Raw genomic sequence first — 17206 nt, 5'->3', positions numbered from 1 at the left:
CAAAGGATCGGACGGACTAGAACAACGTATAAACCACACATCTAAATATTCATTACGTAGTTGACTAATCAACTTTGCAGACAGTTGCGGACAATGGCAAGTTGTGAGCGGACTTGCTAACTCTTTATAGTATTAGTTGAAATAACAGTACTAGTACATCCAGACTTCGTCAGACACTAATGGATCGCCTATGCTCGACAAACTATGGATCACTGAAATAGCTTTCCCTCTGAATGGAACTTTAAGTTGATTTTAAATTAAGCGCAGGTTAATTTTGTGGTTTAGGATGCGGTTTCATTTGTAAGTTTAACCTTTAATTTCTTGTACGTTTTCTGGTGGTGAATCTTTTGTGAGACTCACAATGGTTTCACGTTTTTTTCAGTACTAGTTAGAAATTTTGGGCCCATGAACAGAATCTAATATACTAGTCATAAAAAGCTTGGTATACCTATCAGCAGGCAAGTTCTGAGCGGAGGATGATCTAGCCAGTAGCCAGTCGAATCTCTAAGAGAAAAATTTAAAGAAATAAGAATTCTGACCGTCGCATCTTAATACATTTTGGAAAATCTCTTTTATGTTAGAAAGAACATAAATGTTTTCAAAAAGAAAAGTGATAATCATAATGTAAATATTAGAAATAAGAACAAGTTAGCAATACCAATGTTCAGACTAGCCAAAGTAAGCAAATCCTTTAAAGGCCAATGTATACGCCTATACATTAAAATCCCAGAAAATGTTCAAAATCTACCTTTAGACAAATTTAAAAAAGCTGTTAAAGAACGTTTGTGTGCTAAAGCGTATTATAAAGTCAATGACTTCATCGAGGACAGCACACCTTGGGGATAGGGTGGCTCCATGCAGGTTACTTTTCTTTTATTTTTGTTACATAGCTGTAAGCCATAACTTTGTAATTTTCCATTTTTTTAGTAAAAGATGGCCCCGTGCGAGTTTCTTACGCCGGTTCTTCTCGGCGTGGTAGTTCCCGAACCGGTGGTAGGCAACGTAGTTTCTTCGTTAGACTTTTAAAAAGTGTATCATGATACCCATTTTGAATAAAAAGATATTTTATTTTATTTATTTACTTATGAATGCTGATACACATAACTTATATTTTAGCAAATCAGCAAGCAAAGTCTAACGTGTACTTGAGTTTTCTGCTGGCAATATCATACATCAAGGTCCATTGCCATCACAGATGGCCAGCAAAACTAACTTGACGAAGAAATTAGCAATTCCTCGTCTTGCGCGGCTTTGATAAAGTTGGGTGAGAGCTTGACCGCGTAGGCACAGACATTGGTAGCCATTTACCAGGCACACAGAACTTACTAGGAGTCTTGGCAAATCTGCGAGCCAATCCGCATTCTTCTGAGCGAATTAGATAAACGCTGATAGTTCCAAGCAAGTAGGTACTCATCGGGCGTGGATTTGACGGAGTTGGGTAAGAGTTCGACCATTTGGAAGAATGAATGGGCCTGGACGCATTGTAGTTAGGATGTCCAAGTGACGATGACCGAGGATAAAGTGCTTATTACTAACTTGGCGAATCAGCGAGCTAGTCCTCATTCGGTGTGAAATTATCGGAGTTGGGGCAGAGTTTAACCATTTGGGAGACTAATTGGATGATGGACTTGCTGATGTACTAATTACCAAGTACCAGGCATGTAAAGATAACTTACTTGGCGAATCAGCAAGAAGGTCCTCGTCGGGCGTGGACTTGACGGAGTTGGGGGAGAGTTTGACGGCGTGGGGCGACGCCGTGGGGCCGGACGCGACGCTGCCGGCGCTGCTGGTGGTGCCCGCGGTGCTGTGGGACGTCGTGATGGTGATCTCCCCGTTAGATGCCGCGAGCCTGGTGAGGGGAAGAAGAATTTAATACACTTTTGTATTGTTTTCTCTGATATTAGGCTACTGGCCCATTCCATGCTGCTGTTTTTAGGACATGTCTTGACAGAGATAATTTGTGAGATTTATTTCTTAAATTCTGAGTACAAATAATCTTAGATATCTATACTAATATCATAAATGCGAAAGTCTGTCTGTCTGTTACCTCTTCACGACCAAACCACTGAACCGATTTTGCTGAAATTTGAGTCCTGGGAAAGGACACAGGATACTTTTTACCCGAAAAAATGTACGGTTCCCGCGCCCTAACTTTGGAGCAACGGAGTCACGGGCGTCATCTAGTTGAAACCTTGTACATTTGTAGTTGTTAAGTTAGAAATACAGGTTCAAATTAAACTTTAAGCATAACATTTAACCTACTTCTAAAATACAAGTTTATAACCTAAACGAGGTCCTAGGACAATTCGTGAATACTAGATCGGTTAGTCATATCGAAATATCTAAGCAGGTATTAGTAGTAATTACTTAGATATAAACTAGACCAGATATAATTACAAGGTACATTTTAGTATCGGTCTAGAGAATTAAGAAACAGACAGATTGGTCATTTCTTTTACTTTTTGGAATAAAATATGATGAAATTGTTGCTTTTGAAAAAAAATATCATACGGTAGTAGGATTTTTTAAAGCAAAATGTACAGTATAGATAAGTATAGGTCTACCAGAATCTGATGGCAAAAAGTGAGAAAATAAATTGACTCTAACAATACTGAGGATACCAATAATTGGAATAAAGCATTTTGATCGTGTTTTTTATTATTATAGTGGCTGATTCTGTGTGTTAAACATCCAAATATAAAAATTTATCCAATGACATATTTTTTAAAAATCTGCTGTCAAAAATTGCCATCAGATTCTGGTAGATATACCTGACATAATATTATATTAATCGAATGTAATCATAATATGAGATCAGAAAGTAAAGAAAGGTTACTTTACTTTTCATCGCCATCTAGACCATTTTGTAAGACATAATAATATAACTATCCTTATCTTTATGCATAAGAATGGTCGTGATTGGTTAAGCTTGTATTCAAGCGATTCAACTAGAGAATTATTCTAGTAAACAGTCCCGAGTGAATCTCAGCCTAGCTTTAAGGGTTGGTCTTGAAGTCTTTATAAGCAAAAATACTGTTCTTGGTACTATCAGAGAAGTTGATTCCTATGCAATTGACAGACCAACGTTATTTGGTCGAATATGTCAATTCAATGTTAATACTTAATTGTGATCTGTCAGCTGGGTTTGACATAACGCAACCAAACTACAGGTCCCCGATTTGCATAGGAATCAACTTCTCTAACAGTACATTCTAGCTTAACTTAATTTAATATAATTAACTAGCATTAGTTTAGGGCCTATTTCACCACCTCTTGATAAGTGCCGGACAGGCTATCCACAACCTATCTGACAGATACTCCATACCCTATCAAGAAGTGGTGAAACAGGCCCTTAGCATTTTAAGGATGATGGATGGACTGGCCTACACTGTTTAAAGGTAGTGACAATGCTTACAGTATGAGGAACAATCCTGTAGTAAACACTAGCTTTCTATATAGTTAATATACCTAGTGCTATAAAGTTAATATACCTAGTGGAATAGAGGAACAATCTCGAGCTGTCAAACGAAAACGAAATTGGTTTCATCTGTGTGTAAAAATATGTGTACGTATACACTTACACAAGCATGATTGAACATGATTTCTATATGATTAAATTGTCAACGTGCGGCACGTGCCGCCTGGACGTCAAAAAAGAGTGCTGCTGTCATGTACCACACGTCTCTTTTTACCACGCAGTGTTACTGATAGTGACATCTCTCTTGCTCAAGCCTTTGTTTCTCTATTCCGCTAGGTATATTAACTTTATGGTTTGCACACAGCACATCCCTAGCTCGTCGCAGCTACAGAACAATAGTGTTGTAACGGTCGAGGATGAGGAGCTCATTAAGTGTGTCGCATTAGCCGTAATTGCGGGCTAATTAGCCCCCATCCGCCGCAATAGATGCACACACACACACACACACACAAATACACACAAACACACAAAGCGCGCGCTAAAGTAGCCTGCGCTTTTGCCCTCTTTAAAATATTGTGTTTAAAAAAATTGAAAGTGAAAAAACAGCATTAAATGAAACAACATCATTTTTTTTTCAGAATTGCATCCCTAAAGAAGTTAAATAGGGAACCAAAGTTTGTAATCCCAGAAAATCCCTATCCATATCCATACTAATATTATCAATGTGAAAGTGTGTCTGTCTGTCTGTCTGTTACATCTTCACGCTCAAACCACTGAACCGATTTTGCTGAAATTTGGCATGAAGATACTTTGAGTCTCGGGAAAGGATATAGGATACTTTTTATCCCAGAAAAATGTACGGTTCCCGCGCGATAAAAGAGTTTGGGCGCAACGGAGTTGCGGGCGTCATCTAGTAAATTATATTCCACGCGGGATCAAACGACACCTACGGATAGTGATGCAACTGATCTCTGATTCTATTTCCGCAAGTGCGGAAGTTCCGCGCGATTTTCAACATCCGTTTCTGCTTCTGTTTCTGCAACTTTTATAACGGAGATTTAAACGGAATTGACGGCTGAGAAATGTTCAGTTGCAATATGATTAATTTATTTAATAGATTTCTAATATACCTATCTATTTCTAATCTAGATTTGGTGTATTTGACACTTAATAAAGAATAATTATAATATTTGTAAATTTGTTTTTTTTTTCATATTATTTACACTTCCGTTTCCGTTTCTGCTAAAGTTTACTTTTGACATCTGTTTCCGTTTCTGGTTCCGATAAGACACTTCTGTTGCATCACTACCCATGGAGTACGGCGTAGTATAGCCTAGTACTTATTATAAACTATAAAGTAGTATAATTATAATATAAATAGAATATCTATAATCGTGCTCAATAAACCGTTATTATAATAATGTCAAAAGAAGTAGTCGTTATTTCATCGACACAATACTATTTCAACTTGTCTGTAACCGGTTTGAAAATATAAAAGTATACAACAACCCACATATAAATTTAACGTTAAAATCAATAATTCGAATGAATAAATTATACGCAATTACAAGTTAATTTTTGCATACATTAGAGAGGAAATTAGAATGACAAATTACAAATTTACTATGGTTTTTATAGTGAAACTATTATCACGAAATTGTTAACAATTCAACAATTTAAACTTACTTCCTGTTACAAAAGAAATATGGAAATGTATTGAAATACTGTGTATCATTCATAGCTTTAAAGCTTTTCGACATAAGTAATGTAAAATTCCATGTAAAATTACCGATTTCGTGTCTATTTTTCTATTTAATCCATATTTTAAAATTTTGATAAGATATTTTTCTATTTACTTTTATTGTATCAAAAACGTAACTCTCCTTCTGACGAAGTCGGATAAAAGTAGCTCAGTAGCGCATAATATTATAACTTGTGCTCAACTTAGCACCAACGCGCACCCTTTTGACGCGAATGCACTCTTCGAATACAATATGCACACACGCACGGACACACAAGCACACACATACACTCACATTCCGCTTTAATTGTTCCTTCAATTTATCAACACGTAGAATACTTGACGTCAAAAGTACGCCTTTATAAGATAATTAGAAAAAAAGTTCAACGCGTTCATGAATTTTTGTCATGACCAACATTTTCAGTTTTTAACTAACTTTTAAAAATCGAAGAGATTCTATGTTTGGCTGTGGATATTTTAATAATATTATACTTTATTAAGGTTACATTTTAACTTTGAAATGTGTTTCTTTTTCGATATCGGTGGCGGTATAATTGTTATAGTTTTTTTAATTATTCGGTAATTATAGTTTATTGTTAAATATTTAAAAACGAATTAATAACTATTAAGTAATATTATCGATAAACGCTGTGTCGAATCAAAAATTAGCATCACTAAATATTTAATTCATATTTTTGTTTTTGAGAGACGAAAAAAACTATTTATGAGCATTGCTGATCTGCCTTTTGAAACGAGCGTGGCATTAGGAATTCATTTCATTAAACTTATAATATTAAATGAGCATTTTTTGTTTTTTGAAATCGTCTAGTTTCGAACAAAACGAACGTACGTAATGATGGACGCTAAAAAAGGCTTTGATTTGATGATGATATTAGTCATTAATTTAATTTAAATTTGTGGTGCAGCTGAAAAATAAAAACGAGAAGATAGTGGGTGCTGGTATGTATTATTTAATTGCTTTATAAGTTAATTTCTATCGAGATATAAGGTTATTCATTGTACTTCTTTTAACTTTTTGTTGTCGAAGAATTTATGTTTCATGAACATTCAAATTCGTCAAAAACAAAAATTGTCATAACATTTTTTGTACACTAAAAAAATCCCTTACCTTCTCCTTTTTGAGTCAGTTTTGATTCTAACGGGTTTAAGTACGACAGTTTATTTTATGTCTATGGGTTTAAGTAAACAGTAGACTATAGAACATGACAAGATAATGTTGTTTTTGGTTAATGTTTAACTTTATCGTAATTAGCGTGGTCCGTGGAGTGTTTCACACGTAGCGCGTAGCGTACGGATGTAATTTGAATAAAAAGATTGGAAACACACGGACTCTCAACCCGCGCGAAAACGCTGCGTTTGCGTTAAAAGAATCTGATGTTAGTGTACTAAACTATTTGAAATATCAGTTATTATAGAGGTACGTACTGAAGTTGTTATGTTTCCACTAGAAAACCGTGATGGATATCAAAGGGGTTAAATTTTATTGACAATTACAGTAATTTCGTACTAAAAGGTGTTCGTAATACGCAACAATTAGTGTCACATCATGCAGCAGTATATAATATTTTTAAGAAAAAGCTATCTCGTATTCTATCTTAGGTCTCAAAGTATCTCCATAGGCATCAATCAGAAGCATAGCGGCTTAAACGTAAAGAGGTAACTGACAGACAAACTAAAGCATTTACAATATTATTAGTATGGATATTATGTACTGTATTATTTACATCTCAACACTTAGTACTAGCTCAAACGAGCTGCAATAACCCAGATATACAGAGCTCGAGATTTCCCGCTAATGGTGATTTATAAGACAATAATGATACAATTATTTATAAACTAAGTGGAGTGCTTGAATACAAAATTGCTGTACAAACAACCAGTCTTGTAAGACGTGGATTGTATCAAGAAGTGATTAAACAAAATAAATAAATGAGGAATTATTAATAGTTGTGGACTATGGTTTTGTAAAGCCAATTTGTATTTTGTATAAGTTATGTCATTGATAGCCTTTAAAAAAGATTACTTAGGATGTGGCACCACGTTATATTCGACAGAAAAATATAAGGTATAAACGTCTTTAACGCTAACGAAATAATATTAAGATGGCTCTAATAAGAAACGAAGTGGCCAAAAATGATTTAGACCTCACTTTTTGCCTCGACAACACATGTGTAAGTCCCTTTTTCCGCTCGTAGTTATGTGTAAAACGTCCCCAAATACGCACCCGTGTGTTTCCAACTTAAATCACACCATAAATTTATTCAAATTCGGCCTTGTAGGCACGTTGTAAAATAATTATATTCCTAAAAAAGTTTTTTGTTTCGCCGCGGCATGATTCAACGTAAATGTAACTTTAATAGACGTCAAATGACATACAATATTTATCTAGATTGGAGGCCACAGAAATGAGGTATTAAACTTAATTATGGATTCGAGAATTAATGCTTCCAGCCAGTAATTATGAGGTCGCATTAACTTAATGTCTTTCAAGTACGCACACACTCGCCTTAATGGAAGAACGGTACACTGCGCTGCGAAAAAACGTACTATTTTCTACTATTTTATTTGATATGTCTTTGATATGGATTCAATGCAGTCTCGGTATGATAAAGATACAAAAAGGAAGTCAGATAAAATATGAAATAAATATAAAATACCAAATAAAAAATGTCTTGTTTGTTCCACTGTTACTTTTTTTTTAATCAGCATCTGGACTAGATCGAAGCTGTTTTAACTTTGAATTAAGATGGCAGATTCCGAGTACTGATTCACCATTGTTGTTGCCAAGGTTACGGCCGTAAATTATATAGTTTATGTGTTAATTTGTTTAAATTAACACCACAAGGTTATCTTAATCAAGATTAGGTGCGTTAACAAAAAAATAATTATCGCGCATCCGATGGAAATCAATAACACGAGGATTAAAAAAACATTGTATAAACTCCAAACTTCCGTAGCAGGTTTTTTGCCGAATCCTTTAAAATTATGTCAGTCCGTGACATTTAAATATCTAAACTTTGATGTATAATTTTCATGGATAATGATATCAAGCGCAAATGTCTAAAATTCAGTGTCCACTATCCACTATCTTTGTCAAATGTCAATAGACAAAGTTAAGCATTCGTGTACTAACCCACAAAAACTTACTTATTGAGTTCTGAATGCAGTTATGTCCTTTAGATGATGATATATGAAGACTACATTAAAACCAATAAAATATGTTTGTGGGTTAGGACACAAATGCTTAACAGCGACTGACTAAGAGTTTCTTGGCTTTTCCGTTTAATAGCATACTAGCTATTTGACCGAGCTTTGCTCGGTATTCGATAAAACACGAATAAAATGACATTTTCTAAAAATGATTCCTAGCTAGATCGATTTATCGCCCCCGAAACCCCCTATATACTAAATTTCATGAAAATCGTTGGAGCCGATTCCGAGATTCCAATTATATATATTATATTTACAAGAATTGCTCGTTTAAAGATATAAGATAAGTCAAAATAATATCCGATTTTACGTGCATTTAACAAAGTGAAAGTGATCGAAAGCTTTTAATGGAAAAATTACGTTACCGTTTTTACGTGACCCACTGTACCCGTGACGTTAAACTCCGTAAGCAAGCGGTTATATGGGACGCACACAAGTACAACCACAATATATCTTATATATTATGTTTTTAATAATTGAATCGTACAAGATTTGTGGAAGTAACAATATTACCTTAAGCTACATACATTACTAGACTTACTTTAAAAGTTTTGCTTAGGTTTACTAAAGCAACTAAATATCATTTTGGTATAGAAAAACGCCAGTTCTTATGGCGCTACATTTTATCAGAAAGTTTCTGATAAAGTTCCGAATAGGCTATTCACAACATTTTTGACAGATTCTCCATACTTCATCTGTCAAACTAAGTGGTGGATAGCCTATTCGGCACTTATCAGGAAGTGGTGAAAAAGGCACTAAATCAGCTAAGTGTTGATTTACGACGCCCGCAACTCCTTTTTTTATAAAATAAGGGGGCAAACGAGCAAACTTCCGTCACCCATGAACACACGCAACATCAGAAGAGCTGCAGGTGCGTTGCCGGCCTTTTAAGAGGGAATAGGATTACAGGGTAGGGGAGGTATGGAAGGGAATAGGGAAGGGAAGGGTAGGAATTGGGCCTCCGGTAAACTCACTCACTCTGCGAAACACAGCGCAAGCGCTGTTTCACGCCGGTTTTCTGTGAGCCCGTGGTATTTCTCCGGTCGAGCCGGCCCATTCTTACCAAAGCATGGCTTTACCACGTATAAAATTATATAACCGTTAATATAACCGTTGCTCCAAAATTCGTGTATCGCGCGGGAACCGTCCATTTTGCCTGGATAAAAAGTGTCCTATGTCTAAGTATCCTGGATAAAAAATATCCTTGCCTGAGACTCAAAGTACCAAATGTATGAAGTGAAGAGGTAACATACAGACATACACACTTTCCCGTTTATAATATTAGTGTTGAGAGTAACAGACGCCAGCATAGTGCATGCTGCAAATATTTTTACTGTAACAACTTGTTCCAAGTCACAATATAAATAAGCACATAAAACAAAACGACTTATGGAAGTACACCAAATCTTCCTTTGTTTAAAATCATTAATATCTAATATGACATCAGTGTAGTATGTCACGCGCGGCCGTCACCAGAAAATTGTAAGGTGCTTAGATTACACTCGTAATTATATCAACCTGAGAGACCTTGTACATTGGTGGTTTTTGTAGCAGTTACTACAAGAGCAAACATGAGCCTCAGAGTGGTTTTAAAGCAGTTACTACGTTGAGGCTTAGAATAACGAAGTCTTTTGCAAAAAATATCCAGCCATATTTTATTTATAATTTTGGTCTAAAAGCAATTTCTATAAATAAGTATATATCCACAAAATTTATCATAATTGTTTTAATAAAATATCCTAATTGAATGTACTAATATCATTCGCAATTAATTCTTCTCCTTCTCCTTATTTAAAGTCATTCATCTCTCTAATATAGGCCATGGTAAACCTTTGTAGGCTGGATTCATCTTGCAGTTAGCAGTACCATTATGGTTAGATTTTGTTCAGTGACCGACTACTCCGCATACCCTGTGTCATATTCCTGTGCACGCCCCTGCTCTCTAAGCCTCAAGGAAAATTTTGAAACGTTGAAACCTCCAGTGTACAAGCATCCTTACATAATTATATCGGCGTTACTTAACATCCTGCCTATAATTAGCATAAAATAGCTCATTAAGACATAATGGCGGCGTTTTCCTCATTGTATGTGTGTCTGTGTTCGATTTTATCGCGAACGATTTATGTAAAGCCCTTAGATCGAGAACGCTATTGTTATGGAAATATTTAATTGTTTACAATTGTTCATAATGACTTTATGTTGATTTAAAACTTAGAACTTAAGGTGTCCTACTTATATATTAAATTCTTTAGTGAACTAAATATTTTTTTTTCCAAATAACTTACGAGTATAGTACGAAAACTCCCGGCAAGATGAAACAATAATTAAGTAGGTATAGGTCTACCAAAATCTGATGGCAAGAAGTGGGAAAATAAATTGACTCTAGCAATACCGGGTTAATTGGAATAAAACATTTTGATTTTTGATCCTTTATGGTTTCTAAATGCGGGCCACGGGTAGTATTGAATATAATTAAAAACTACTGAGTCGATGTTAATCATTTCTTGAGTGACATAGGCTTTAATATATTTTACACTCGTGCGAAGCCGGGGCGGGTCGCTAGTATTAAAACGGTTAAGCGGTTTAATGGTCAATTAAATAAACAGATACCAAATAAACAAACAGATACCTACTTTGGTATTTTCAATATTAGTAGGATGCAGTAAGAAATAAAACTTTACTCAAAAGTCTAAAGCAAACAAACTCAAAAAAGGCCACAAGGTCCACTATTATTTTATTGTAACCAATGTTTAGAATCGTGTAAAAAATAACAAAAAACCCATCAAACAAACTGTAATAAACGCCTAATGAGGTGTGATAATGACTGTGGCTCCCTTTTGAATTACTAATTAGTTTTTGCTTAATGCTTTTTTCAAAATAACCTTTTATGGTATTCTTTTGTACGTATACTTGTTTTACAACATATTGTACATTTTTTGTTATATTTATGCATGTTAGCGTTATAGGCGTGAAATGTGAAAAGAAATATAATATGTAATATATTATGTATTTTATTGCAAGCAATTTATCCTACATGCTTCTAAATAATTATTAAATTTTCTTCTTTTCAGTAGGTACACAAGCTATTTTATTTATACTTTTTATATTTATACAACTGTGTTACTTCTAATTCATCTAGTATTTAGCAACTTAATACATATCAGACTGTCACTTTTTTTTAATAAATCCTGTTTATTTTACTTTTTAATAATAATATGTGAAATTTTTGACGGATCGATATAATCATCAAATGAGTAAGCCTCTTTAAAATCATGCCTTTTTCTCTCCTATTTCCAGAAGCTATTTGTTTCTGGCAACACTAATTACTTTTTTAACGAACAATGTAAATAATGACGTGTAATAATCAAGGGCCGCTGATAGGATCTAGTGTTGCCATAGCAAATGAATTAATATGCTAATGCGCCATCATACAATTACAACTTAATTCTAAATTAGCCGGCAGAAGCTGGCAAAAACATTTGTTTATAACGTGTGCAAAATATTGTTTATTAAGTTTGATTGATGAAAAATATGATTAGCAGTTACAAAACAATATACTTTATTCTTGTCAGCTGCCACAGTACATTGTGTGTAATGTATTATAATAATACACTGAACGCAATGAATTTACTGTACAGTGTTACAATATAAAAAAAAATGCACTTTTTATAAATTTAAAATTTTCCTAATTTAAAAGAAGTCTATTAAATTTTTCTAAACGTAAAATTATAAATAAAAAAGTTGTACACCATTTACCATTATCTTACTGTTCTCTACAAGTAGAAGGTGTCAAGAAATCGTTTCGGTATTTTTCTCACACCATACGAAAGCGCGGCAAAAAATCAAAGATGGCGCCTTCATCACCTCAACACACTGTAGAAGGCGTAATTATTCCAAGAAGTTATCTATGCGATAATTGTAGGAAACCGTCATGTAATTACTGCTCATTAGAATTAAATCTAGATAGTCGTTGTAATAAGATAGAAGTACTACAGTGTTATTCTTTGAATTCATACTAAGTAGGTACACATTTGACACGTCCAATTAAAAATAAACCGTAGAATTTGTTATTATAATATATAATAACAAATTTTACGGTTTTTTTTTAACCTTGACGTTCCAGAGTAAATAAGAAGGTTAGCTATAATATTTTACTTCTAAATTTCAAATAAATATTATGTATTGTGTAAGACAGGAATTAAAAATTAATAAAAATATAATAAAAACGAAATAGAGCTTCCAATTAAAGCTCTCACTATTCATACTAATATTTTCTTATTTCCAAAATTTTCTCTTGAATAAAATTTTATTTAAGAATTTATAGTCAAACATGAAAATAATCTATTTCTTCCCATTCACATTTTGATTTATTATTTTAAACTTTCATTAAAACTTACTTTTTAATCGACTATAGTAAACAATGTAATTGAAGTTGTATAATATACCGATTATACAGTAGTAATGAATGTTATCAGTAAGCTGATTTTCTATTGCTTGAGATATCAGCTTTGCCGCGTGGGCGCTGACAAATGTTGGTGTGGATGTAGAGATAGGAATGTGTAGAGGTGTCATGCAACCTCTACACATTCCTATCTCCATGTATTAAAGCTTTCGATCTAATCAATAATGACTAAACTATAATTCTTATATTTTATTTCTACAATTTAATTTAGTTTACCTGCCGCCGCTATTTCAATAATTATTTTTTAAAATTTTGCTGTTTCTGGTTTATAATATATCTACTAGTGCTATATTATGTTAAAACTTATTATTGGATATAATATTTTATCAGCATTCATATTTATCATAGAATTCATAGTTATCAAACCTAGCTCTATCCTATCCTAGCAGATATGATATGGCAAGAGCTTGCAATGTCATATTATCTGCTTACCCTAAGGAATATCAGTTGTCTTGAAGAAACTGCTTAAAGCAGTAAGACCGCCTTTTTGCACAATTTTGTATATTTTTTTATACCTTTTTTGTTGTTGTTACTTCTTTTGTTTTTTTCTCTTTTATATTGTGTTTTTGTCTTTTCTTTTGTGTGTGCAAATAAAGAATTTATTATTATTATTATTACATAATGGGGATTGTCCATATTTTTTTAAATTTTGCTCATTACAAAAACATTTCGAGGAATAAGGTCAGTGATCGTTTTTCTGTACATAAACGAAAAAAATACCCATTAGTTACTTATATTTTTGAACAAATATGTTTAACCTTTGTTTGACCTTCAATGGCGTTAAATTAGCAATAAATTCGACCAACATTACGTTTCGAACTTTTGGTAAGCTTCTCGTATCAGCTTTTACATAATGAGAACTTGCATTTGACGAACCAGCCATTATAAATAAGATTGAAAGGAAATTTAAAACATACTGCAGAGGTCAATTAGCCGCCGATGATGACGTCAGAGCGAAACTTTAAAAATTTATTGAGAAAAAACTAGGCAATAAATTTCAAAATTATTTAATTTATATTCTTAAAATACCCTATTTAACGAAAAAAAATATAAAAAGTACATGTGATTTTTTTTGGACAATGCCCATTCTTTATTCCTATCATTGGCACGTAAATTCATCAATAACTTATGCCATGTCTAACCTACTTATTCTATGGCACATAATTCTTTGCTCCTTGGCACATAAATTCTTCAATACTTATATGCCATATCTGAGCTAGGGTAACCTATGGCATGTGACAATGAGTGTAATTGCTGGCGCGAACCTGCCGCGATCCTGCCGCACTAATCAGCTGCCCGTCAGCAGACCAACATGAAATTACTTTATTATTCTTCTATCTGTACTTAGCTCTAGTTTGCATTAACCCTTATAATGATATACACTCGTATATTATTAACATATTCTCGTTGGTATATTAAAGCATTTAAAGCGGTGATTCGTGATACAATAATTATAAAAGATCAAGATTTTACTGGAGTCGTATAAGTTTTATAAGAGACTAAGTTTTGGTCGCTGTTATTGGCTAGTTAAAAAGCTTTAGGTACTTACTGATCAATAGTATATTATTATGTATCATACATATTAATATTATAACATAGAGTAGTCATTATTTACGATTGGAACACTGCTAAAGCTAAACAATATTTTCTTTAAGAATAAAAAGCTTAAGATTTCCAAATGTACATTTCAGCAACTTATATGCAAAATGATCACTTTTTAACGCAACTACATTGAAGAAAATAAATCACTCAACAATAAAACAATGCCTACCTGTTGATGCTGTTCATGGCTGCCGATCCAACGTTTTCTCTCTCGGTCCTTTCCCGGGTCCCTTGCACGAACCTCTCGAAATTCTCTCTCTCCTTGTAATGTCTGTCCGGTCGGGGCGACGACGACCGTCTCCCCTGCATCTGTTGCGGCATGTTGTTCTGTTGCACCGTTTGCAGCAGGTTGTGGTTCGATGGCTGCTGCTGCTGCTGCTGCTGCAACGCTTGTAACAACTCCTGGGCGTTCGTGCCGTTCGACAGGAAGTTTGGTAATCCTGGATTGAGCAACGCGTTTGAAAGCGTCGGGTTCAGCATGTTCGGCCTTATGTTCTGCTGCTGGTTGGAGTTGATGAGCTGGTGGGGTTGGGCCATCGCTTGAAGGTTGGCTAGCGAGGTGGACACAACTTGGCCGTTGTTGAGCGCCAGGTTCACCATCTGGTCGTTGGAGTTGACGTGGTTTACTGGTATCGTTAGGATCGTCTGCGTCGCTATCCCTGTTGACAAAATGTGGGATTTATAAATTGTTTCCCAGCTTTATATGAACATCTAATCATAATAAGAAGGTATGGGAAGAAAGATCTGTTTGCATCAAAGGAGAAGCATTGAAAATTGAGGGATTTTATAAAATTTGGAACATACGTACAGTTAACTATGAACATGGACATAAGCTTTTTAATTAAAGGAAGATTGAAACTTGAGGGATGTTATAAAATATGACACAACATACAGTTAACTACGAAGATGGACATAATATAAGCTTTTTACTGCAGAAAATCTTAGGTATATTCGCTTAAAAGTTGTGAGAAATATCTAGTACATACTTTAGCTACATGTTTTCCACCAACCTAATCCTCTAATGAGAATTACTGATTGGAATTACAACAAGGCTTTGCTTCAAATGATAAAATCTCCTCTAGCTTATAGGCATCCTTTTGCCTTGAAAATGTCCCAAATTTAGCATCCTAATAACCTTACCTCCTCAATACTCTATTAAAATATTTTGTCCTTAGTGTATAATATTGGCGGTAAAATGCACCCGAAAGTCCTGTAATATTGGCTGAAAGGAATTCTTTACTGCCCATAAGCAACTCGCTGAAAGGCCACAACAGTTTATTACATAAATATCTTATACACAGATTAGAATATTAACGAGGGAAAACTGTATTATGGTAGCAACTAACAACGTACTTAACAATAAGTTACTAGCGTTGCTTAGCTACGGCTTTTCTAAGGTTCCGCTGAAAACATGATATTATGATTAGATGCAACGCTGCATTTTTACAATGAGTGTTTGATTTAAATACAATTTGGAATAAAATGGCGTATATTTAGCTTCTGTAGTAAATAATCCTTATGCAGCTCAATTAAAAATAAAAATAGACTATAGACTAAGATCAACTTTTGCTTTAGATGACAACATTCAGTTGACCAGCCGTCTTTGGCACCAATCGCTACTAACATACCACCAGAGTAGACAGAACTAAGGAGTATCTCGACTTTAAACAAACGGGCGAATATACGCGAGTTGGGCGCGACTGTCACTTTCGACATGTTTAACAATGCTGAGTAAAACACACTATAGTTTGTGCGTTCTAAGATGATATGGGTGACAGTTTTCATGTTCCTTGCTACGGGTTTTTTTTACAAGAAAACAAAAAAAATCAAAATATAATAAATTATATTCCATCTACAAAAACAAATGTTTCCTATAATTGTAAATGAATAAAAATGAAAAGATGCTAAATGCTAACTTATTAATAAAAATTATAAATATTAACTGTGAAATAGGAGTATAAAATTATTGTTACGAAAACATTTGAAAAATGTCATATGCATGAAATGGAACTTATGTCAATAGATATTGACTCGGTTGAATCGAAATCAAATCGATAAAAAAGGGCGGCCATCTTAAATCGCCGGCACCACTGAAATGTCAGTACGAAATCGATAATTTCGATTAAGTACAATTCCTTTACGAAGTGATTCGATATTTTTAAACTATCGATTAATTTTTGTGAGGTAACTACTATTGTCAATTATAATGTGTCACGCATATCATCATAAAACGCACAAACTTTAATAAGTACGGCGCGTGCCGGCCGATATAACATACTAGGTACGTCAAACGTATCGAGATCTCTTCTGAGTCGCCCTACTCGTTAGTTCTGTTTACTCTGATACCACCAAGTACGTCTCTACATAATATTGACCCAATGGTTTAGCCCATTGTCTTGGTCCAATTTGTGATGACTAGAGAAGTATAGAGTACTTACCCTGCGACGTGGGTATGAGGAGCTGGGCGCCCTGGATCCCCTGCACCAGCTGCCCCGAAGCCAGGATCAGCTGCGGCATCGGCGACGGCATGGCGGGCGGTAGCATGTTGTTGTTCACCGGGTTTGGTGACCCCATGCCTGGAATGGTGGCTGGTTAGATGGGTTTCGTGGGTATGCCCATCCTTGTGTTACGGGTTTGGATGGGTTTTGTGGGTTTTAAGGATGTCTATTGTCTAGTTTGTAGAGTTAGAGTTCTGAATCCTTTTAGTTTTTATGTTATTTAGTTATCGTAGACGTATATATGCACTTGTTAG

At 34.5% G+C, this 17206-nt stretch overlaps 1 protein-coding gene across 6 annotated transcripts in view; it reads right to left on the bottom strand.

The window, feature by feature from the left end:
• LOC121732969 (POU domain, class 6, transcription factor 2) overlaps positions 1-17206 on the bottom strand; it is a 163098-nt gene that overhangs the window by 22625 nt on the left and 123267 nt on the right. For all 6 annotated transcript variants that reach the window (XM_042123012.1, XM_042123017.1, XM_042123015.1 and 3 more), the window contains 3 exons: positions 16893-17030; positions 14624-15113; positions 1677-1849 (listed from right to left, as the gene is read on the bottom strand). In XM_042123012.1, the coding sequence (XP_041978946.1) occupies positions 1677-1849; positions 14624-15113; positions 16893-17030 (801 nt within the window). The remainder of the gene's footprint in view (positions 1-1676; positions 1850-14623; positions 15114-16892; positions 17031-17206) is intronic.

The sequence above is a fragment of the Aricia agestis genome, chromosome 13 (assembly GCF_905147365.1).
Source record: "Aricia agestis chromosome 13, ilAriAges1.1, whole genome shotgun sequence".
NCBI lineage: Eukaryota > Metazoa > Arthropoda > Insecta > Lepidoptera > Lycaenidae > Aricia > Aricia agestis.
Note: the sequence above shows the minus strand (reverse complement) of the source record. Positions and strands in the feature narration are given on the sequence as shown.